Source organism: Amia ocellicauda, chromosome 11 (genome assembly GCF_036373705.1).
Source record: "Amia ocellicauda isolate fAmiCal2 chromosome 11, fAmiCal2.hap1, whole genome shotgun sequence".
Classification (NCBI taxonomy): Eukaryota; Metazoa; Chordata; class Actinopteri; order Amiiformes; family Amiidae; genus Amia; species Amia ocellicauda.
This window is the reverse complement of record NC_089860.1, coordinates 20,741,369-20,766,861: the sequence shown is the minus strand read 5'-3', so window position 1 is coordinate 20,766,861 and position 25,493 is coordinate 20,741,369. Positions and strand designations below refer to the sequence as shown.

Below are 25,493 nucleotides of genomic sequence, written 5' to 3'. Positions count from 1 at the left end.
GATGACATTGAAGAATGAAATGTACTTCAGGAGTGCTATTCTTGCTAGGCAGCCCACCTGGCCATAAATTGGTGCCACCTGGCCAAGCAAATGCATGAACGGCAAAAAAACAACAAAAAACAAACTTTAAAGCACAGACGCACGTGCTCTACCCCCTGCTCTCGTTCCTTATGGCTAAACCCCTCCGCTCTTGTTCCCTTCTGCACATCAATCCACTAGCTCAGCCCCCCTTTAAGCAATCCACTAGCACACTCCCTGCTCGACAGTCGCCCTGCCTATGCCAATTTCTGGTGGAAACCCTGTAGTTGATGTCCTTCATGTTTTATTACAGACACAATCAGTGTTTTTCTGCTCAGTTCAGTTGCTTAATATATGTGCAAAACTCTTATTCATTTTTCTTGTGACTTGATTTTTTCTGTTTCCTGTTATCCATAGGTACATCAAGGTTTTAGAAACCCTACGCCAGCTGAGACTGAAGCAGGGCCAACGGGTGAAGGAGTGTCAGATGGAGCTGAAATACCTCAAACAAAACAAGGAAAAATCCCAGGAAATTCAAGAACTTTTGAGCACCAAGGAATCTCAACTAGCAGCTTCTAAAGATAATGTACAATCCATTGAGAGTCAGATTGAACCATTGGAGGTAAGTGTTTTTAAATTAACATTGAAACAAAACTGGTACATTGTTCAATGCATGTAAATTGCTTGCCCTGTTCTCCTAACAAATAACATTAGAAAGCTGCTATTCGTTTGTGTTTCTCTCCAAGACATAACATGAAAAAGATCTCTTAAAACATAGTATCTTTCCACCTCCAATAAATGTTGCTTTTTACAAATCAAACCTAAAGTATTACCGTAAATGAAACAGCCTATACTGTTAATTTAACGTATGCAGCATTTTACAAGCACATTCTATGAATGCTGTATGTGCGGATTTCCTCACATTTTTCCAAACTTGTGATTCGTCACATTTTAACTTGGAAAAGACAAAAGTGCAATTATTGTAACACAGATTAAAATCTGTTTACTCGCTACAATTTGTGAATGATTTGCATTTTTTTTTTTTAGCATTGACATTAAGGGTTTGTCACATTACTGGTACTGTCATAAATGACACCACCACACACACACTTATGCTTGGATGTTTGTCTTGCACCATCTGTGTGTGGCTGCCCCAGTATACACTTAATCATTTACAGGAACTTTTGTAGTGTTTCCGATTCTCCATTCGGGACGCCCATCACCGAAGTCCTGTTTGGCACTGATGTAAAGTCAGATTTGTAAGATGGGTCTTGAGGTGTGCTCATTTTTTTTCTCTCCCTCCCTGAATGTTATTCGGCAGGTCTTAAGAATTGATATGGCAATATGGTATTAGGACATAGCTTTTTGTCTTTGGGTCTTATTCTTGACAGTCTTTCTCCTTGCTTTAGATCTAATTTAATGAAAACACGTTTATTCATTTCATTATCAGCCATCTATGTTTAATTCATATTGTCAGGAAAATCGAAAGAATTTCAGCACTAGAATTGTACTTTTGAGGTTCCTGTATCCGTCTGATTGCTGAAACATCCTTTAGGGATTAGCCTCAGACCAATAAAACAGCCATTATGCATTCATTTCACATTTTATTTCACTGATATGAAAAATAATTATAATATCAGTATTATACTTTGACCTTTTATTTCTAGAACCATCTAATGGATATCGATACAAATCTGGGAAAGGTGATGAAGCTTGACAATGACATTAAAGCCCTGGACAGCCGAAAGAAGCAAATGGAAGAAGACAATCACGAACTGCAAGAGAAAATGGAGCAGGTACTACACTTGTTAATGATGCGGTTTCCCACCACTCAGCACACACCTGGAAATTAGTGCCCAAATAAGGTGTATGTTTTTTGCATCATTGAAATAAAAACTATGAGTAATAAGGGTAAGGTTTCAGCACCTTGCTGACGGGCAAAACAGGAGAGAGAGCGTTTGTGCTGACTGAATCACACCTCTGCTTTTAAAAAAATATATATATATTTATATATATTTTTTTCCATAAACCAGGGATTTAGTTTGTTTTCTTTTAAAGCAGTGATCAGAGAACTAAGTGCTTGACCTTGTGTGCTTGGCAGGATATCACCTGTTATTGATACAGTAATACAATGGTTTAAAAAAACTAAAACAAAACGTACCAAGATTACATTGTCCCTGCAGCGTATAATTATTGAGTCGTGTCTTTTATCATTAAGTACTTACAGGTCTAATTATTCATTCTTGCTCTGAAATCAAAGTGCTTTTCATTACTGTTCTGTTCGAACATACACAGAGAAACTGAAGAATATATTATATGAAATACAAGGAAACACTCTAAATACTATTTATGGTGTAATTTATCTTTGTGTGTATGTGCCACAATATAAAATGCATTTGGAAATTGGTGGCATTAGTCCAGAGATGATGATGTTTCATGTTTATGTTGTAAGTTGCCCTGGATAAGGGCGTCTGCCAAGAAATAAAAATAATAATAATAAAACAAGCAGGTTGCAATAGAAACAAATATGTGTGAATGCCAGGTGCAGGTTTTAGTGTATGTATATAATAACCTCGTATTTGATGTAGAAACACACATGAAGTCATAGTGTACCCAGGGCAAGCAAGCAAACATGATCATTATTGAGTTTTAGTTTTTTACCATAGGATGGCAATGTCGTTGACACTGCGGCTGGCATTGGTATCCTGGTTTTGGACATTTCTTAGGTATATGATCATGCAGCAAGTATTTCGAATACATATGGATAGATAGTAAATATATTAACTCTTATAGATTTATGTAAATAAAATTAAAAAATGCTCACTCTGTCATGTCCAAACCCCCCCCCCCCACAAATAGTGACACAATACTGGCGAAACATTTTTGTGTACAGACTTACGTCACTGACTACTTATTTTAGTGCATGGAACACATGCAAATATTTGTGTGTGTCAGGCTGCTTGGTCACTTTAATTAAGATGGACTTTCCCTGCTTCTAGGAAAGAAAATGTCAAGTGAATTGGTCACTTCCATTAATACTTTGAAGAACAACAATAGCGGGGAATAAATAAATGTTAAATGTCCTAGGTCTTCCACCTTCCACCTTCCTTTCATAAACTTTCATTAAATGATTATTGAAAAAAGTCATAACTAGGAGATTTAATACATTCTCACATCGGTCTCGAACCATTATACAAAACTGAGAATCCTGTTTAGACTCATAAACTGATTATCATCAGCTATCTTCAGTTAGCATCGCTACTTTTATGTCTTTCCCTTAGATATGTTAAGTGGTTTGACCACCAACATCTATGCATTTGAGAAAGATAATGGTTATCAGGAGGTAACACATGATAAGAAATGTTGGCTCCCTGAAACTTAGAGCCTACAGTGCAAAGTTTCTGGCTCTTATACTGTGCATAACTTGTTTCTTTATATATGTAAGATGGTTTCTACTTAATATTGTATGCAGTGCAAATTAAACCACATCTTCCGCTGTTTGCCTGTTGGACTAGGTTTTTTTTTTTAAATTTTTTTACTTTGTACTATTCATAGAATGTAGCAATAAAGTATTTATAGACTGCAAGTGCAGTTAGAAATCAAACGTGTCAACCCTGTAGAACTGTAAAAAGTACCGTGCTGTGACAGTGCTTATTGTTTGTTTGTTTCCTGATGTCTGCGTAGTGAAGCTCTATGCCTAGATCCTTCCCCCACTGCGTGTGGAATGAATGTGAACCTCATGCTGCTTCAACATTTTGGAATTAAGGCTAACATGGGTTTTTCACAGACATGATAATACAATGTCTATGTATAATTCAAAATAAAAGGTTTTCTTGTGATAGGTGTATGTTTAAGTCATTCAAAATGGCCTTTGCAGAAAGTGTGTTTTTAGGGAAAAAATCTAATCATATTAAATAATTTGAATATCCTGACAAGAAACAAAGGCATTCTGTAGGATGTTGATGAGCCCTGCAAATAATAGCTGTTTTCATACAATTTATCTTCTTTTACATTACATTGTTTTGTATACTGATATATATATATTGATTTCATATCCCTAAATAACTCTAGCTATCACATTGAAATGCATAATTTGCCATTTTATACAGAAGCTTAAAGAGTTGAGGGTATACAATAACTTCTGAATTGCTGGTTAGGTTTCCTTAAAAAGGTGATTCCAGAATGCAGTGTTCTAGTGTTTTCAGGCTCTGCACATTGGCATTGATGGTCATGCTTGTGTGGTGATCTATTGGTGACAGGTATTCCAGGGTACAGATGAGCAGCTCAGAGAGATGTATCAGAACCATCAGAGGACCGTGAGGGAGAAGGAGAGAAGGCTGAATGACTGTCAGCGGGAGCTGGAGCGAGCCAACAGGGAGTGTCAGAGACTGAATCGCCAGAAGTCTGAACTGCTGGTTGAGCAGGGTACATGAAACATCTCCACATATTTACCCCTTCGACACTTCACATACAACATGGGCACCCAATCCGGGTCTAGGAGGGCCACGCTTAGGATAGGATAGATATGTGCCTTTGTGGACAAAGTCCAGGAGGAAGTTATGGGTGTCCACAAACAATGAGATAATCCCTGTCTTAATGTTCCCTAGTTATCAAAAGATCACAGGATCAATTGAAATTATAATCATTTTTTGGGGGCAATTAATCACTTTCTGATCATTTAAAATTGCCAACTCCTTTCCACCCAGGCCGTCTTCAGCTACAGGCAGACCGTCACCAGCAGAACATTAAGACCCGTGATTCGTATGTCAAGGCCTTGGCGTCTTACCTGGAGATGGATGGCTATGATCGAACGCCTTTCAGTGAGAGACAACTGCAGAGCTTCAACGCTCAAGTGAAGGAGAGGCAAGAAAAGGACTTGGAGGCACTAAACCAAGTGATGGTATGACTGGAAGATCTGCCGTCTGAATTTAAGCATTGACATTCATACATACCAAATGAATGAGAAATGTATGTAGTTGAATATCCATCACCTAGTGTTTCATAAGAGGGATAACAGCCTTGAACATATTAATTATGTTCTACTTGCGATTGCTACTTTAGATTTACACTGACACATCCTTTTGTACATATCTTTAAAGTTTAGATATTGTCATATCTTGTTTGATAATGACTTCTAATGTCTGGCTTGTTCATATTGTATGTCTGTATCTTACGTAAGAAAGTTGGTGAATTCCTTGTAGTTAAATACCTTCATATTTTTAGAGGGACTTCCAGGAGAGAGAGACCCTAAAACAGAATGCTATTGATGAGATACGAGACAAGAAAACTGGCTTAGAGCGAACCATTGACCTGAAGATGGATCTTCAGAATAAAAAACAGCAAGAACTACGAAGTGTTAAGAGTGATCTTCAGAAGCTGGAGGGATCCTCAGACAGACTTCAAGAACTGGAACAAGAGCTTCTAAAAGCCGTAAGTAAGAAAAACAACATTATCACTACTAATATAAAAAAATGAACTGCCACTGTTATCCTATATATATATATATATATATAACAGTTTTCAACAAAGAACATATTTGACAACAAAGAGTTCCCCTTGTTATGGATAGTTAAATGGCTTGTACTGTCAATAGCATGCTTTCAGGTAGGCTTTCAACCAGCTGTAATTGTAGGGATATGGAACTGTCTTGTTCAAATAGACCATCTACCTAGTTTTTATCAACTGCCGTACAGTGCCTGTACAGGCGCAAAGTGATTTCAGCAGGGCTCCCATGATTGGTCCAGCTCCAACTCAAAGATGTTCTGGCTTCCTTCCACTGTGCAGGAGCCGGGCCAATCATGGGAGCTCCCCACTGCTCTCAGGGTCCCGTCACCGCACCACACAGCATGCATATTCAATTATTTTGTGTTGTGAACTTTGTTCTTCTGTTTTGGGTGCTCACATGGTTGTAAATGAGACATATTTCCTTTCCCCCTTACACTGCCTTCAAGGAGCACGAGCTGCAGAGCGCGGTGGAGAGCTCTACTGTTGACACGTTAAAAGCAGATGTACTAGAGCTGCAGCGTGAGAAAGGAGAGCTTGACCGAGCACAACGCAAACTAGACCAGGAGATGGAACAATTGAACGCACACACAATGGCAAGGACTCAGATGGAAATGCTGAAGAAAGATAAGGTAGGACAGATAGACCCTGATATAACAGGTTCATGTTTCCATCAGAAGAATTGGGAAACTCTGAAATTTACTTGGTCGGTTTACATGTATGTTTAATGCATGTTTAATAATGCTAACAGAGGCCTAGAAAGGATATGGATATATATATATAAACACTTTCTGTGAATTATGGAGAACACCTTTTTGGCCACTGTTTTTGCTTTTGGGTCATTCTGCTGAGAAAAATCTTAATCTGTACACCTGGAAATGACCAGTCCTTGTAAATCACATTTTATGTTCTCTTTGTAGGCTGACAAGGAAGAACAAGTACGAAAGATTAAATCTAGACACCAAGATGAATTGGGGTCATTGTTGGGTTATTTCCCAAATAAAAGACAGCTGGAAGACTGGATTCATGCAAAGAACAAGGAAATTAACCACACCAGAGACAAACTGTACAAGCTGACGTGAGTATGCTGTTATAATTCCAGTTTCCAATTTTATTGTTTCGAAACGCAGAGCTTATGAAGATAATATTTGGAAGAAACCAATTCAGACTTTCGTACATCTGCATTTAGTTCCACTTCTTCTTAGATCTGGGCTCGTCATTAGTAGGTCATTCTCGACCAATAATTACCTTTACGTAAGAATGTGGGGAGGTTGTAAGCCTTCCTACAAGCCCTCATAGGAAAATGTGCTTATTACTTAGACTGGTTACATCCACATTGCAAAGGTATAATAGGCAGGTCACACACACAATGTGCAACTTCTGTGACGTTTCATTAGTGGGTGAATACGCAGATCGTGTGATGATACCAGACCTGAAGAAAATTCCGCCATGTTTCCGTTTGCAGCATACATGTTTTTAGCTGTCATGAATGCAAAGTGGCAAAAAGAAACTGCTTTAAAATGTATTCATAAGCTTCATAAACCATAATATGTAATAAAGTATGCTGAAAAGTAAATATGTCTACCATCGCCAAGGAAGATCATCATATTTTCTTTTTGCTGGATATTTTTCAATTGCTGTTCAGATCAATGTAATTAAAAATGCAAGTCTGAAGCGTCTCATAAATTAATATGGGCGTTAAGCACCTATAAAGATATCAGTTTACTTTTTTTTACATATTACCCTTTTCACACTGTCAATTGCTGTATTTGATATAATAAGGCTCTAAACATGAGCTTGCATATGGAAAAGATAACATAACTTTCTGATTGGAAGTGAATGTCAGAGTCTGAAGTGAATAATTTAAATATGAATATTCATGTTTTAACTGTATGATGCCATCTAGTGGCCTTTTCACAAATCACAAAGATTCTGATTACTGTACATAATCGATGTGCCAGTGCAGCTGTTTGAGATACGACTGCACCGAATTCCCCAATCTGGTCCATATTTATTAGCGAACCTGTCAAATATCGATCCGCTTGTCACAAACTGGCCAACAAACCGATAAAGCAATTGCATGTGTATTTTTTTTTTTACTCATAGGTAGTTGGCTTCTCTTATAATGATACATGCATGTGTACGATTGACCAATGAAGAAGAACAAGGCGGGTTTACAAAGAAATAGGTGCTGCTGAAAACAAGATAGTCTTGGGATCTTCATACGGATATATTGCGGACTAAATAATGATTTGTGACGTAAAGCAACTTTACAAATGCGCATTTAAGTATATGTATGCAAAATAACTTAATCTGAACCATCTCCATTTTAATCGTAAATGTTTGTAACTGGGATTAAAACGCACACAAAAATCCCATATAAATCGCTGCTCTGCTCTGCGCTGTGAGTCCCAGATCGCACAGCTACTCTCCACTGGAATCACTGTAAACAGACTGACTGAGCACTCAAAATGGACAGGCGCGCCTCTTATTTTCACAAAAATGAAAAAAAACAATGATTTCACATTAATTTGTATCTGTTTTACTTTGATTTCGTCTTTTTTTTTTTTTTTTTTTTTAAGTGTCTGCCATTCACACCCCAAAAATAAAATTAAAACCCTACAGCCCTCTGACACTCACGCACACATGCCCAGATACAAATTTACCTCTGTTAAATGCACAGTACTCTGAATTGAAAATAGTCGAGTTTAATGCACTGCGGTTTTATTTAAAACACACATGTTCAATACAATAATAATCACAAACATATTAATACCGATCTGAGAAGAAACATTGAAAATTAATTGTTGAAGATACACAACCCTACTGTACATGTTCTGTATGATTCTCCATTTTGTTTCATGCAGAAGGGGAAACTCACTAAGTGTGAGCTGATCTGATTACAAAATTGTATTGGTGAAATATGCAAATAACCTATGATTGATATCAGTGAAAAATACTAAGTATTCTGTATGTGTAGGTTATTGCATTTTATGCCAGTTCACTGTTCACAGAACATTTTTCTATCTCTAGTGGATAACGTTAGTTTAAATATGTTCCTTTTAATTTTATGTTAATAAAAAAAAAATCATAACAAGTATGAAACATTGTAACATCAGATAACCAGTGTATGACTAAATCTGACTTCTGTGTTTGTGTTTTATGTTTCGGTTCAATTAAGTGGTTTGCGGTAGTTGAAATGTATGAAATGCTTTAGATTAATAGATTAGGGTATTTTTGCAATAATACTGCAGAATGTGAATACTTAATTGCTTATTTTTGAATTTAAGTAAGGACCTGGCTTCGAAGGAGCAGAATAAAAATCACATTAGTACTGAGATCAAACGCAAAGAGCAGCAACTAGCAAATTATGAGGAGAAGCTGTTTGAAGTATGTGGAAGTCAAGATTTTGAATCAGACCTCTCTAAACTGCAAGATGATATTGAAAAAAACTCCAAACAAAGAGGTGAGCACAATATGATCAACAGCATAACTCATTATATAGGTGACTATAACTGTACCCACAAATTTAGGCTTGTGTCAGTGATCCGAAGTATGAGGAGGGGAAAAAAACAATAAAATAATCAGAAGACATCTGTTCACAGCATATTTCACAGGTTGTAGACCTCAATGGCGCATGCTGCTCTTGAAGGGATTGTCTTGACCACCTTTTGATAGATTGCTATGCCATTCTTCAGTTCCTCTTGTACTGATATAACTGATATAACTCCTACTGATCTTGCATTTCATCCCAGATGCAGAGACTGGTGACAAGCTGAGTTTTGATGTGGATGTGTGGTACTACACCATACGTTTCTATCAATGTCGACATAATACCACAACAAGCAACTGGGCCCTTCACAAAGCCAAGCCTCTATGTAGCTTATGACCAATGCCTGTGGAGGGAGGAGTTTCTCATTACTTGCATGCAATATAATGTCCATGTGTGTGTGGCTATATATCTGTATATCTATAAAGCAGTTCTTTAATAAATGTTTGGTTGTTCTTCAACGGCCGAGGAATCTCTTGACATTGCTTTGCGTTTCCTCTCTCCGTTGACAGCCATGCTTGCTGGAGCCACAGCGGTGTATACGCAGTTCATCAGCCAGCTCACGGAGGAGAATGAGCCCTGCTGCCCGGTGTGTCAGCGCATGTTCCCGTCAGAGGCAGAGCTACAGGACGTGATCAACGACATGCAGTCCAAGCTGCGCCTCGTCCCCGACAAACTGAAGAACACTGAGCAGGACCTCAAGAGAAAGCAGAAGAAGAGGGATGACATGATGGGTCTCAAACCGATACGGTACTGCTGCTCGGTCACATGGAGCTCAGATTTATTTTCTTTTGTCTCCTGCCTGGTTTGCTATTTTTTAAAATGACTAAAAATAAATTACTGACTCTGGTAACACACTCCAAGATAAGGTGTTGTGATTCCTCATGCGTTAATACATGAATACCACAGGATTATAACATCAATACCTCATGCACATCATCTGAGTTGTTAAGCAGATGAACCCTAACCCTGTTATACACGTCATTAACATCAGAATTCACATGATCTTTATGGCATATTCATGTGTTATACCTGTGTTATTCATATCTTAATTGACAAGGAATCACAGCACTGTAAAGTGTGACCCTGACTGCTCTTCATTTACTGATGTTATTCATCCACGTAAGTAAAATTGTAAAATTACCCGGTAGTGCTGAGAATTTTTAGTACTGTACTGCAGCCACAAGAGGTCACCATGATATTAAAAATACTTTGCGTTTCCTTTGCTGCAAAGCTCTGAGATATTGATGTTCATTGTTCAGGTAATGAAGGGCCTGCAGTCATTAAGTCCCAGTGCAGCTTGATGGATAAGAGTTACTCAAAACATTATCCCACTGGGGATGATTACATGTTTTACACTTCAGATTCATAGGACAATGATTTTGACTGGGAGCAATTCAATAGAAAAAAAAAGTCACTGGCAAAACATTCCAGCTTAAGTGAAATGACTAGTTATAGTGAGGTTAAACTGCAATACAGTTTAACTGTCCCCCATATGTGAATTAGGTTTATTAGGTCCGTTGTGATTTGGCTGTTTCTCTCAGCTTAATTGTAATAATAATCCTGCCAATCATTTAATTTCTCCAGGCAAACTGTCAGTGAACTACAGGAAAAGGAGCTGCCCGAGTTACGGAACAAGTTGCAGAGTGTAAATCGGGAAATCGAACGGCTCAAAAGTGACATTGAGGAGCAGGAGACGCTCTTGGCCACCCAGATGTCGGAAGAAGAAACTGCGAAAGCCTGCTTGCAGGACATTTCACTGATGGACAGATACCAGGTACAATGAAGTAAAAATACACTGATTCACTTTTGAAATACGTAAATTGAAATTGTTAATTTCTGGTAAACGTTTAAGGATATGATGCACAATTCCTTCGTAGTGATGTACGTCACAGTGGGCTCAGGTGCAAAATAGCAATGTTCTAATAATGCTTTCCTGGTATGACATTCTAACTAGACTGGCAGGAAAGTAGCAGACTATAAGGCATAAGACTTTTTTTTTGTTTTTTCCTCTTCACTGTGCTATACCATGCCTCTGAGATATCATTAAACATTAAACTTCCTGGATGTGACAAGATCTTCATATGCCAAAGATGTATGTTTGCATGCCTGTCTCTATGACTTCCAGTTATATGTGTGTGCTATCATCAAACAATCTCTAATTTTGACCCACGGGACTTTTTAAAAATGAATAGCTTATATCATAATGGAAATTATGGTGGCAGCTTTAACCTTTTACCTAATGATTTAATTTAGGAAGATCTGGCCTTAGTCATAGAAGTTTGTTTGTTGTGCTGTTCTAGATGGATTTGAAAGATGTGGAGCGGAAAATTGCTCAGCAGGCCACAAAACTCCAAGGTGTGGACTTGAGCCGCACCGTGCAGCAGGTCAATCAGGAGAAACAGGAGGCACAGCACAAGCTGGACACAAGTACGTCTGCTTCACTCGTCCTACAAGTTATCAGGGACCAGTCTTAGTTTTTACCTTGTTTGCTTTGGCTAGTTTGCACTACCTATTGTAATTTGAGTCTAAAGAATAAATATATAGAATCCAATTGAAATTGCTTAAAACTTGGATATGATTTCTCCAATGTTTCTCTGTGAAAGTAAGTTCTCCATATAATTTTGGCTCCCTGTGATTGATTAATTTATTTATTTATGTCTTAAGCATCTAGCAAAATAGAACTGAAGCGAAAGCTGATCCAAGACCAACAGGATCAAATCCAGTTCTTGAAAAGCAGCGTAAATGAGACACTAAGTGAAAAGTTGCAGATTTCCAGCAACATGCAGCGCCAGCAACAACTAGAGGAGCAGTGCATAGAGGTTTCGACAGAGATACAGTCTCTCCATAGAGAGATTCAGGTAAAATAGATTGCTCATTCTTCTCACTGATGGGATTGCAAACTGCAAACCAGCATTGCAGCATTGACCTACTGACCTAGCTCTGTTCACCCCTATGAATACAACTCTGAAAAACTCTCACGGCTTCTCTCTCTCTTTCGAATGATTTCAGAGGGTGAGCCTCAGACATGTGGCTTGGCAATTGATTCCATATACTAATAAACCCATGTATACAAAATCATACAGCACTTGGCTTTTACCGTCCAGGATGTAGGACCTCACTTACTGTACTTGCTTGTTTAAATTGTACATTGGATTTTGTAAAATGTATTTTGAATTGCTATGTTTAGTTTAATTGAATTTGTAATGATTGATGCCTTTTACTCAACTGTATTTTTGCACTTTATTTTACACCTGGATAAGGGCGTCTACCAAGAAATAATAATAATAATAATAATAAGCCCTGCACATATCAGAGCTTTTGCTGGATTCTCCGAAACAGTTATATAGATGCTGGTAAACAAATACTTTCAAATGGTAACTTTGATCACATATCATTGCTTTACAAACCTGTGTCTAAAATTAATACCATTATGAATCCAGATGCAAGGAGAATATAAAAATGTTCATATGAAGTATAGCAATGAGGAAGCAGTGCTTTCTTTGATTATTGATTACAGTGGTGTCATAGAAGTTGTTAACCACATTTATCTTTAATACTGTTTGGGTGACAAAGCCATAACCGAACATTATTATCTGCCATATTCAGTTTACCACAGCTGTGTTAAAGGAGGAACAAACTCTAAAGTGTTCTAAAGTTGGGGGCATCAAACAGATTTCCATACTCTTTTGGAATTTGCAATATTTTTCCTCTCGTCTTTTTGCGGGGTCTTCTGCTTTGCTTTCTTAGTTGCTTAATTGACCCTATTTCAAGAAGTTTGATCAACTGAGATAGCTGTCACTGGTGAATCAGCACGCCCCAATGATAAGTGGTTCCTGAGGTTTTTATTTGACGTGACTTGATGAATAATTTGAATCTTTTCATGTATATGTTTCCATCAATGTATAACTAATTCAGATTCCTGCAAAGGAAATAATCTGATAAACAGTTATCAATTTAGCCTGGTCTTCTCATCACAGTTTTACATCTTCCTTTATATCATTCTCTGTCAGTATCGGCACATAGCTGTATAAGATCATGACAAGTTTCAAACAACTGCTCATCAACACGTTTCTCTTAATCTGAAGGGATTCCCTTTACTCTGTGAGCTTGAGAAATAGGTAGTTGCCTTTTCTGCTGATTTTTATGTAAAACAGTCACACACAAGCTACTGTCTTAACTCATTCCATCATCCATAAACTCCTTGGAGTACATGAGTCTTGATATCGTAATAATTGTATTATTGGTCATGTACAATGGTCACAGAAAAGAATAAACATATGTGTATTCTCAGACATGTTTATATGTCTTCAGAGTTGATTCCTTTCTGCATTTGTCTTGATCAAAGGCATCTTAAAAGTGTTTTCTATTTGTAGTTCACCATATATATGCAGAGTGCTTTCCCATAGTAAATCATATTGTATGCGTCTATTAGGAGGCCAAAGAGCAGGCATCTCCCCTGGTTGCTGCTCTGGAAAAACTACAGCAGGAGAAGCACGACCTCTCAGAGCGGAGAAAGCTGAAACATGAGGAGGGACTGGAGAAGGTCTGGATTCACTGAAACTTTGCTTTGATTTAATCAGACTATTAATTTAATGTTTATAAGTGTTTACTGACTACTCAGTGAACCTTCCTTTTGTTAACTTAAAACAAAAAAGCAAAAACATAAAAATAACACCACAAATATATATGTTCAACCTTAATCAGAACCAAAAAGATGAGCTAGTTGTTTTGGACAACACCAGTTAGATGTTTAAGTGGGATTTACGTTTGTTTCAGATAAATGCCATTAAGGAGAAAGTTAGAAACATCAACGCCTGTGAGAGAGAATTTGAAAAGTACGTAAAGGAGGGAAAGGACGAATACAAAGAGGTAATATCATCGTATGATTCTGCCTTCGAGCTTGTATTTGCATGTCTTCTGTGAATTTGTCAGCGAAAACATCTGTTTTATGTTGTAGCAAAAAGAGGCTGAGCTGCAGGAAACAAATACACAACTCCATGAAGCAGAAAAGCAGAGAGAGAAAATTCAAAAAGAAATGGGAAATATCAGGCAAGACATTGACACACAGAAGGTAAGAACACACAGGTCCTCATTATTCTCATTATATAGCCTTAACAGGTTCTCTGTATGTAATAGATTAGTGTATACTTTTAGTGTAGTGTTTTCTTGTAGAACAGACATTTTCTCTGACATTAGTCAAATGTACGGATTCCTTGATCAATATTATGGTTGGATCTGATCAGCCTTTTGGAAATCCTCGATGAAATCAAATGTATTGTATTTTCATAGATCCAAGAGAGAGGGCTTCAGGATAACCTGACCTTAAGGAAGCGAATTGAAGAGCTTCAGGAAGTCTCTGAGAAAAGGAAGGCACTGATGAAGGAAATGGGGGAGATGCAAGTAATGCAACTAAGAAGGTAGTCTTAGTCATACAGTAAATCAGTCTATGCTTATTTTTATTTTATTGCATTTTATTAACTTGACTTCTATACCAGATACTAACCTGAATTGAACTGAGTTGCAGTTTTCTGGTTTAATAATTCCCTGATATTTTTTAAAGGGTAAACAGCGATCACTTCTAAGACTGTCACCTTTTAGTTTTGAAAAGTGATGTGCAAAGGAATAAAAATAGACTATAATGTGACATCAGCATCAGATTATTACCATAGTGACTGTTTTTTTTTCACATCTTAAAAGGGGAAAGTGTGGTTTTCCTTTGTATGGAAAGATATTGAATTCATATTGAACTTTTCAACAAATTAAGGTTTTGGATGAAATCTGTTACCATTCATATCTTGTTAACAGTGGCCAATAAAAATGTTGTACCTGTTGAGAAGGTTATTGCATAATCCATGCAGCACCATTGTAAATAAATGTTTATGTATCATTTTTGTTTTTTCTTTACCTTTAAGTGAACGAAGAGAGGTGGACAATAAGATTGAAGAGCTGAAAAAGAATCGCAGCTTAGCCATGGGCCGACAAAAAGGGTTCGAGGAGGAGATCCTTCGCTTTCGGAAGGAGTTACGTGAGGAGCAGTATCGTGATGCAGAGGAAAAGTTCAGGGAGAAGATGATCGTGATGCGAACCACAGAGCTCGCTAACAAGGACTTGGACATTTATTACAAGACTCTAGACCAGTAAGTTGATATTCCTTTCTTCTTTTTTCATGTGTCTGTTTATGTGGTTGAATTCTGTAATCCGGGAAATGCAGTAAAAACTGCTTTTCAGGGTTTTGACACTTAATATTCACCATTTTCATTTTGAAGGAGTCATTCAGTTATTTTGCAATTGTTTTAGCACATTTAAAATCAATGCCTTGATACATCCTGTTGTTGAGTGTATTGTTATGCACTGTAGGCCCAAAATATTTTATCATAACTTTCAATTTGTGTTTTATTGTGATTCTGACGTATAGTATATATTCCACTTCCAAGTATATAGTGTGACACCCCTTCAAAGATTAGGTACTATCCATCCATTATTAATACACTTTGTCTGGTTGCTTGTTAATATATCCAAGCATATAACACATGAGTACACAAAGAAAAAGAAGAATGGAACAATGGAAGAATACAAACTGACAATACAGAGAGAGATGAAAATTAAGGGACTTAAAGAATATGTGAATAGCAGTGTAGTGTCATTTATTTCAACAAATTGACAGTTTATACTGTGGTATTGTAGCGGTAGCCAAGACAGTGCACCAACTTAAAAGGCAATGCTACAGCTTGTACTGAGCTTAAAGGAGGGAAAAGGTCAAATATTTTAAGTTTAGGGTCTATAGTGCCTGTTTAACCTTTTATATTTACACTCACCTAAAGGATTATTAGGAACACCATACTAATACTGTGTTTGACCCCCTTTCGCCTTCAGAACTGCCTTAATTCTACGTGGCATTGATTCAACAAGGTGCTGAAAGCATTCTTTAGAAATGTTGGCCCATATTGATAGGATAGCATCTTGCAGTTGATGGAGATTTGTGGGATGCACATCCAGGGCACGAAGCTCCCGTTCCACCACATCCCAAAGATGCTCTATTGGGTTGAGATCTGGTGACTGTGGGGGCCAGTTTAGTACAGTGAACTCATTGTCATGTTCAAGAAACCAATTTGAAATGATTTGACCTTTGTGACCTGGTGCATTATCCTGCTGGAAGTAGCCATCAGAGGATGGATACATGGTGGTCATAAAGGGATGGACATGGTCAGAAACAATGGGCCGTGGCATTTAAACGATGCCCAATTGGCACTAAGGGGCCTAAAGTGTGCCAAGAAAAACATCCCCCACACCATTACACCACCACCACCAGCCTGCACAGTGGTAACAAGGCATGATGGATCCATGTTCTCATTCTGTTTACGCCAAATTCTGACTCTGAAATCGAGACTCATCAGACCAGGCAACATTTTTCCAGTCTTCAACTGTCCAATTTTGGTGAGCTTGTGCAAATTGTAGCCTCTTTTTCCTATTTGTAGTGGAGATGAGTGGTACCCGGTGGGGTCTTCTGCTGTTGTAGCCCATCTGCCTCAAGGTTGTACGTGTTGTGGCTTCACAAATGCTTTGCTGCATACCTCGGTTGTAACGAGTGGTTATTTCAGTCAAAGTTGCTCTTCTATCAGCTTGAATCAGTCGGCCCATTCTCCTCTGACCTCTAGCATCAACAAGGCATTTTCGCCCACAGGACTGCCGCATACTGGATGTTTTTCCCTTTTCACACCATTCTTTGTAAACCCTAGAAATGGTTGTGCGTGAAAATCCCAGTAACTGAGCAGATTGGGAAATACTCAGACCGGCCCGTCTGGCACCAACAACCATGCCACGCTCAAAATTGCTTAAATCACCTTTCTTTCCCATTCAGACATTCAGTTTGGAGTTCAGGAGATTGTCTTGACCAGGACCACACCCCTAAATGCATTGAAGCAACTGCCATGTGATTGGTTGGTTAGATAATTGCATTAATGAGAAATTGAACAGGTGTTCCTAATAATCCTTTAGGTGAGTGTACATATGTTATCAATTAGCATGTAATGTATTCAACAGCATTTTTGAGCCATAACAAGAGGAAATGGGCTCTGGTTGGCTATTCAGGAATCCACCGCCCCTTTAGAACATATTCTATGAAAATAAGGTCCCGTTTATATCAGTTTTACACCAGTTTACACCGAGTTACATCAGAATCAATAACGTAGTGAGTGTGGGGGGGATGTCTGTACCCAGAAAGGAAATTGTGACAGTGTATCCAGTTGGACAGGAAATTATGTTGGTTTCATGATGAATTCTGTCTGCACTGCTGCATTTGCCACTAAACTTAGATGAGGTGCAGACGACATGTGTAATACCCTGTGAGACATGGATATCCTTTGTGCAACCACACACTCTCATGCTCATAAGTAATGTTGCAGAGATGTATAGGTCCTGCCTGTGAGATCAGGATATTGGCTAGTTAATCAAAGTGTACAACACAAAACACTCATCTGTCAAAGCTACCTGTTACATGGTATTACATGGTATTTATGATGTTCCCTGGAAACTAATATGAGATGCAGTGACGCAATACTTCTGTTTGAAGAGTTGCACACAAAAGTATACCTATGGTGCTTAAAGAATATTAACAAAGTAAAGAATATTATTAAGAATTTAGGCTCATGAATTGTATATATTTTTATGTTTAAGAAACAATTCATAATAAAAAAAAATGAAAATAAAAATATCTGTAATAGTAAATTAAAATTAGGGTTACAGATGAAGGTAGAAATGGCTTAACGGTTACAGGTTCAGTGATGAAATTAGGGTTTGACTTCTTAGGCTTCTGTTAAGTTTAGGATTGATCTTCTTTCTACAGAGTTAACTGAATCAGGTGTTTTTCTCAAGGGTGTTTCTGTACTTTGCTCCATTAATTTCCCCTTCTTTCCTGACAAGTTCCCCAGTCCCTGTCGATGAGAAATATCCCCACCATGCAACCATGAACTGCCATGCTTCACAGTAGGGATGGTGTTCTCTGGGTGATGTGCGGTGTGGGATTTGTGCGAAACATAATGCTTTGCATTTATGCCAAAAAGTTAAAAACACTTTTTGCCACATGACTACAGAATCTACTGAATGTATCAGGTGGGCTTTCTTGAGTAATGGCTTCCTTCTTGCCATCCTACCATACAGGCCAGATTTGTGCAGTGCCTGGTATATTGCTGTCACATGCACACCTTGACCAGTCTTGGCCATAAAAGCCTGTAGCTCTTGCAAAGTTGCCATTGGCCTCTTAGTGGCCTCTCTGATCAGTCTCCTTCTTGCTCGGTCATCCAGTTTGGTCTTCGTGGTGCCATACAACTTCCACTTCTTAATAATTGTCTTGACTGCCTCCAAGGGATATTCCAGGCTTTATTTTTTTATACCCATCCCCTGATCTGTGCCTTTCAACAACTTTGTCCTGGAGTTCACTTAAAAGTGCTTTGGTGCTCATTATTGAGAATTTGCTTTGAAATGCACTACCCAGCAGAGGTAACCTAAAGGAACTGATTAATTTATTAAGGGGGTGGACAAGTTATTTCAGTTTTTATTTTGAATACATTTTCTACAAATATTCTACATTGTTTTCCACTTGGAAGTATTTATTTATTTATTTATTTATTTATTTATTTATTTTTTTACTGCATTTTAAATTTAAATTCAGGCTATAAAGGAACATAAGGAACTTTTTTAAAGGTGGTGTAGATTTTCTATGGACACTGTATATTTGACTTTCATCTGACATAATATAGCTAAAACATGTTATTTTCCATTGCATATTAAAAAAATGTAATGGATGGTAAATGCATCAAGGACATATTAGCCTATATGTGTACCACTCACAGCTATACATACATTTTATATTTAGAAATGTAAAAGGTATTGAGGGGGTACACAGTTGATAGAATGTCCAAGAGGTCATATACAAGTCAAAAAAGGTTAAGAAACACTGATGTAAACAATAAATTGAAATAAAATATATTTAAGAGTTATGATTTATATTAGTTATGGAGGGAAAACAAATGCATTGCATCTTCTTATCTAATACAGGAAGTGACTATCACTTCAAACACAAGAAGATAATGATCACTTAGCAACATGAACAGTTTCAGAAACCATAGAAAACTGCAGTGAAAATCATTCTCATCAGGTCTCTTCTCAACTTAATTTTTATAATAAAAAAGGTATCGAATCAGTTTTGTTCACTTTGTGTTCATCTACAATGCATGCACAGTGTCTCTTTGGGGGATCCACTTAGCTTAGCAGTAGAATTCCCTGATTCCATTAAATTCCATTAAAGAAATATGACAACCTAAGAAAAAACAAGAAGTGTATTTATTTTGTATATTGTTTATTTCAAAGCAGAATCTTAATGTAAAGATAATGTAATCAGCATCCAAACTTCTGAACCTCTTTGAACTTTAAAATGTATGTTATCTGCAAGATAACATCGGTCTCTTTTTTCAGGCCTTTTTTCTGTCTGACAGCATTGTGATGATTCATTTCAGAAAGTGCATTATAATACCTAGAATGGACTGTTGCTTTGATAAGTGGAGTTTTCTTTTTTGAAGCTGAAAGTCCACAAATGAAGGGAGTTTCCATACTCAAGTCTGCATATTAATTTATTTTGGTGTAATGAGCTCTTTTATGGTTTCAACAATGTGTTGTTTCCGGTTTGTTTTTTTAAAGCCATTAAATGAAATTCCTACAGCAAAGAAAATGCTTATTAAAAAAGGAAACGTTCTATTATGCTAATTACATTTTTATTATGTTTTATTATTTTAATGCTCCCTGCTTACTTTAAAGTACACAGTATACATCTTATGTGTCTGTGGTTAAAAGAGCGTTTCCTTTATCAGGTTACATATTGAATGCTCATTACACATATACATACATATTATTTACATTTTATACATGAATCATGTTTCTTTCAACAGGTCTGATCCCTTACTGTCTGACAGTGTAATATAAGCAAATTCCAGTTTTGGCTGTATAGTGCCAGGCATTTAACTTAACTGTAAACCTGCTGTGTCTTTCTGCAGTTTGAAAGCAGAAAAGGTGTATAGTGTAATGTTAAGTATAATATTTTATAGCTTTTGAAACATATGGTAATGATTAGTTTTTTTTTTGCAGGATTAATTTAGTTATAGTTACATTTGATTAATTTATTCAAGTTTGACAAAATATATACAAAATAGCACCATCTAGTGTTGAAAAGTATGTTAAATTAATGAAAAGTCACATAAAAATGTTTATTCTTGTTTTTTTTTAACCAATCCATGTTCCATGTTTTTGTTCGATAGAGCAATTATGAAATTCCACAGTATGAAAATGGAGGAGATCAACAAGATTGTCCGAGACTTATGGAGAAGCACTTACCGAGGACAAGGTGAGAATAAACTAACAGTTTAGCCATTGTAATCAATTAGCCTTTCTAGAAGACTCTCTGTCCTTTCAGATGGCCAACGTTATCTTTTCTCATATAATTTAAATGATCCCCCCCCACAACTCTCAGTGCCAGACTTGGTCATGTAGTCTGTTGAGCGTCTCCACAAAGCATATAATTCATTCATCTGCATCTTCCTGTGGTTACAAATGACAATGAAATACTCGCTCTCCTCCTTCCAGACATCGAGTACGTGGAGATCCGCTCCGATGTGGACGAGAACGTCTCGGCCAACGTGAAGAGAAGAACCTACAATTACCGCGTTGTCATGGTCAAGGGGGACACAGCGCTGGACATGAGAGGCAGATGTAGTGCTGGGCAGAAGGTATGGCCAAGTGGTGCCTTTTACAGCATGCCGGAGGAGTAGTAGATGCAGTGAACAAGATGCAGGAGTGTAGTGTGCTTGAATGGCAAGCACTTAAGCAACCTAAAGGTGTGATACATAAATATATCTATATTGAAATTATCCATCAGTTAATAAGGTCATTTTTATCATTGGGTTTTCAACACAAATTCAGTTAAACTAGTTAAACATCTTAATACTGTCAACAATAAAAACAGAAAGTAAAGCTTCCTTATATTTAATGTAGTCCCTAATGAACAGATGTTTAATGACCAGTGTGAATTACTACAAGATAATTAATGAGCTTTGTGCATTCCCTTGAAACAAAATCTGATTTTACTATTCTGATGATTTGCATTTTTTTCTTCTGTAAATTACATTACAAAATTTGATAAGAGATCTAGTTATCATGATCTAACAAAGCCATCTTTTTTCTGAGAAACCATACCTTCTTCCATATATGTACATGTTCCTGTCACTGAACTTTATTTATGTAAGTGTTTCTGAATTGCACTTTTATTTTTGGAAGCATCTTAGGCAACATTTTTGAAGAGATGGTCATTTTGTGAGCAAAGGTTTTGTAGATTGCTCTATGGGTCTAAGTAGCAGTAAGTGCTGAAGTACAGCATGATATTCCTGGTTGGATTTTCATGTCGATGTTAAAAAGGTCTGCCTTTCTTCAAGTATTGTATCTTTTGATCTGTGGGTTTATTACTCAGTAGAGGATGTGGAAAATTGATGTAGTGTTCTGGCACCTTCATGGTCCCATTTCCTCTTCAGTGTAGTTGCCCATTATCAAGTGCGATCTTGCCACCAGTGCCAGTAACTGAATTAGTAACACAGGGGCTTAGATACAGCATGGACTGTAAACGAACACACACACAAATACATAAATATAGAATACAGTCTAATAATGGTGCATTTCATTGACAAAAATACAAATTGTCTCTTTGAATACACTGTCTTCATAAGCAAATCACTCTCAAATTAAAGTTGCTGGGTTCTCAGAATATCTGCTGATGGAAAGTCACCCGAGTGTTGAAACTCTACCCTGATGTTTCTCTTTGTGGCACTTCTTGTCCCCAGGTGCTGGCTTCTCTTATCATCCGTCTTGCTCTTGCCGAGACCTTCTGTCTGAACTGTGGCATTCTCGCTCTGGACGAACCAACTACAAACCTGGACCGGGAGAACATTGAGTCTCTGGCCCATGCTTTAGTGGAGTGAGTATGCCAGGCACTTACACATGACTCCTTTTTCAGGGTACAGAACATTTTCATTGTTTTACGTTAGTTTTTTTCACCTTTTAGAGAGAGTGGCTAAAACTTGAAACCCAACTGATTTACAAAGATACAAATGCACCATTTTGGGTGTTGGGGTCAATTCAATTTAAATTGAAATTCATGGGTTAATTCCAACTCAGTTCCAATTTTAATTCTTAATGGTTGTTGTATTTCAAATAACAATATCTCATACTTCAGAATTTGAATTGGAAATGCGCCTTGTTTTAATTATTTTACCATTTTACCCTTTTAATTAATTATGAATCCTCTATAACGGGGTTAATCATTTATTTTGTGTCAGGGTCCACATTTCTTGGTCAAGGTCCAGACATGAGGGGTCACACCTTATGCCCCTTTCCAACACACACACAATTCTGTGAATTAGTAATTTACCCCGTTGCTTATATTTAGTACATTCATTTGACAAAGTACCAAAATAAAATGTATAAATACTTGTATATATTAGTATTAAAACAGTTTCAGACCACTTTTACATTTTTGTTAAAGATTATTGTAGTCATATACATAAACATAATAGAAGCTTTTCAAGCATTTTGTGTCTTATTAGATTCAAGCATTTAAGATTAGTGTTGAAAAATGAGGGCGAAGACGATTGAGTAATTCAGGGTGGGGGGTCTGGGCGTCCCCCAGAAGCTTTTGACAATTGGAGAGCTGAAATGCGCGATTCTGAGTCATTTCGAAGTAAAAAAAAACAGCTCAAAATCTCCATGAAAACAGGCAGATTTGGACTCAGATATATCTTTTCTTCACAACCACATATCACCAGCAAAAAACACATATCAACCAACATTATATATGCAAAATAGACGCGGTTCCTGGTGCTGGTCAATCACAGATCTGTGTCGGTGGGTCTGTAATTGAAGCGGGTGAGGATGCACTATTCTTGGCGTGTGCATTGCTAGAAATGCATTGGAAATCATTTGTTTCCACCCCTGACGTAGGGGTTTCTAGGTGAACACAAGCTGTGGTACCGTGACCCCCCGGTCGTGTGTGCACTTTTATATTTTAGAGATGAGGTTGACATATGTCCACACGACAAACGATGCACATTTTAGCTGCTTATGTATAGAAATCAGGAAAACTGAATACCTGTTTTTGTGTTGTGTTTTTGAGGAGTACAAAGTGCCGCTCTTGCCCCAGTCCAGAATGCCTGCAGAGATGCCGAACCTGGAATCTGCGAGCAATCAACTCACTGACTAACTAACACCAGCTCTATATAGGACATTCCATATTAATACGTCACATTCTATTGGCTAATAACCAGGAATTGCTGCGACTAGGTTCCACACTGTAATAAGCACTGAGTGCAACAAACCTCCATAACATTACAAAAAAAAATATATATATACACTCACCTAAAGGATTATTAGGAACACCTGTTCAATTTCTCATTAATGCAAATATCTAACCAACCAATCACATGGCAGTTGCTTCAATGCATTTAGGGGTGTGGTCCTGGTCAAGACAATCTCCTGAACTCCAAACTGAATGTCTGAATGGGAAAGAAAGGTGATTTAAGCAATTTTGAGCGTGGCATGGTTGTTGGTGCCAGACGGGCCGGTCTGAGTATTTCACAATCTGCTCAGTTACTGGGATTTTCACGCACAACCATTTCTAGGGTTTACAAAGAATGGTGTGAAAAGGGAAAAACATCCAGTATGCGGCAGTCCTGTGGGCGAAAATGCCTTGTTGATGCTAGAGGTCAGAGGAGAATGGGCCGACTGATTCAAGCTGATAGAAGAGCAACTTTGACTGAAATAACCACTCGTTACAACCGAGGTATGCAGCAAAGCATTTGTGAAGCCACAACACGTACAACCTTGAGGCGGATGGGCTACAACAGCAGAAGACCCCACCGGGTACCACTCATCTCCACTACAAATAGGAAAAAGAGGCTACAATTTGCACAAGCTCACCAAAATTGGACAGTTGAAGACTGGAAAAATGTTGCCTGGTCTGATGAGTCTCGATTTCAGAGTCAGAATTTGGCGTAAACAGAATGAGAACATGGATCCATCATGCCTTGTTACCACTGTGCAGGCTGGTGGTGGTGGTGTAATGGTGTGGGGGATGTTTTCTTGGCACACTTTAGGCCCCTTAGTGCCAATTGGGCATGGTTTAAATGCCACGGCCTACCTGAGCATTGTTTCTGACCATGTCCATCCCTTTATGACCACCATGTACCCATCCTCTGATGGCTACTTCCAGCAGGATATTGCACCATGTCACAAAGGTGGAATCATTTCAAATTGGTTTCTTGAACATGACAATGAGTTCACTGTACTAAACTGGCCCCCACAGTCACCAGATCTCAACCCAATAGAGCATCTTTGGGATGTGGTGGAACGGGAGCTTCGTGCCCTGGATGTGCATCCCACAAATCTCCATCAACTGCAAGATGCTATCCTATCAATATGGGCCAACATTTCTAAAGAATGCTTTCAGCACCTTGTTGAATCAATGCCACGTAGAATTAAGGCAGTTCTGAAGGCGAAAGGGGGTCAAACACAGTATTAGTATGGTGTTCCTAATAATCCTTTAGGTGAGTGTATAAGGACCTACCTCGCTCTCCTTGTTTGTTGGGTAGAAGGATTGTGGTTTTGACTGTGTTCATATATATATATTTTTAAGGATTGCTTGTGTTTTTGACTTGGACTGTTACTGAGAACCCTGATTTTGTGATTGAACCTGGACTGGCTGAGGACCCACTGCCTACCGATTTGGACAAACACTTTCACAATGTCAGAGAAGCCTGTGGTGTTTGATCACTTTGAAAACTTTGATGGTAAAAAAGTGATGGTAACAAAGAAGGAAGGAATTGCTGTGGGAGAAATATCGAATTGGAATTGAGATGAATTGAAAAGGAATTTAGGAAAGTGTTTTGGATAATGAATTTATTTGATGGAATTTAAAGGGTTAAAGAATTGAAGTGGAATTGAATTAGTGATAGTGGAATTGACCCCAACCCTGGTAGCCATCTTTAAATCCGGGACCAGAAGTGCCACCAAAAACATAATAACAGTTCCTGGGTTTTGTTTCTTTCCTAAGTTTGATTATTGACTTGTTAACAGCTTATAATGCAATGTAATAGATTATAATAATTATAGATTATAAGCGGGTTTTTTTTGGATGAGTACAGAGACCATTTTCCTACCTATGAGCGTACTTTACCTGCTGTTTGTACTCAGAATATCTGCTACATCAAGCAGTCAGAAGGAAAGCTACACAAATGATAATGATAATTTGCATCCTCTGAATCTCTTGGCTCATTTTTTCCTCTACTTTTTAACATTCTTTTAATGGACAACAAAGCTTTATTATTATTAT

General features: G+C 37.7%; 1 protein-coding gene across 1 annotated transcript in view; it reads left to right on the top strand.

Moving 5' to 3' along the window:
* rad50 (RAD50 homolog, double strand break repair protein) overlaps positions 1-25,493 on the top strand; it is a 30,715-nt gene that overhangs the window by 4,294 nt on the left and 928 nt on the right. The window contains exons 6-25 of the mRNA XM_066716869.1: positions 436-640; positions 1,686-1,814; positions 4,278-4,443; positions 4,725-4,918; positions 5,242-5,448; positions 5,970-6,152; positions 6,441-6,598; positions 8,811-8,986; positions 9,583-9,820; positions 10,658-10,847; positions 11,374-11,500; positions 11,738-11,931; positions 13,506-13,616; positions 13,850-13,942; positions 14,031-14,144; positions 14,363-14,490; positions 14,986-15,210; positions 20,380-20,465; positions 20,705-20,847; positions 21,952-22,085. Of these exons, the coding sequence (XP_066572966.1) occupies positions 436-640; positions 1,686-1,814; positions 4,278-4,443; positions 4,725-4,918; positions 5,242-5,448; positions 5,970-6,152; positions 6,441-6,598; positions 8,811-8,986; positions 9,583-9,820; positions 10,658-10,847; positions 11,374-11,500; positions 11,738-11,931; positions 13,506-13,616; positions 13,850-13,942; positions 14,031-14,144; positions 14,363-14,490; positions 14,986-15,210; positions 20,380-20,465; positions 20,705-20,847; positions 21,952-22,085 (3,201 nt within the window). The remainder of the gene's footprint in view (positions 1-435; positions 641-1,685; positions 1,815-4,277; positions 4,444-4,724; positions 4,919-5,241; positions 5,449-5,969; positions 6,153-6,440; positions 6,599-8,810; positions 8,987-9,582; positions 9,821-10,657; positions 10,848-11,373; positions 11,501-11,737; positions 11,932-13,505; positions 13,617-13,849; positions 13,943-14,030; positions 14,145-14,362; positions 14,491-14,985; positions 15,211-20,379; positions 20,466-20,704; positions 20,848-21,951; positions 22,086-25,493) is intronic.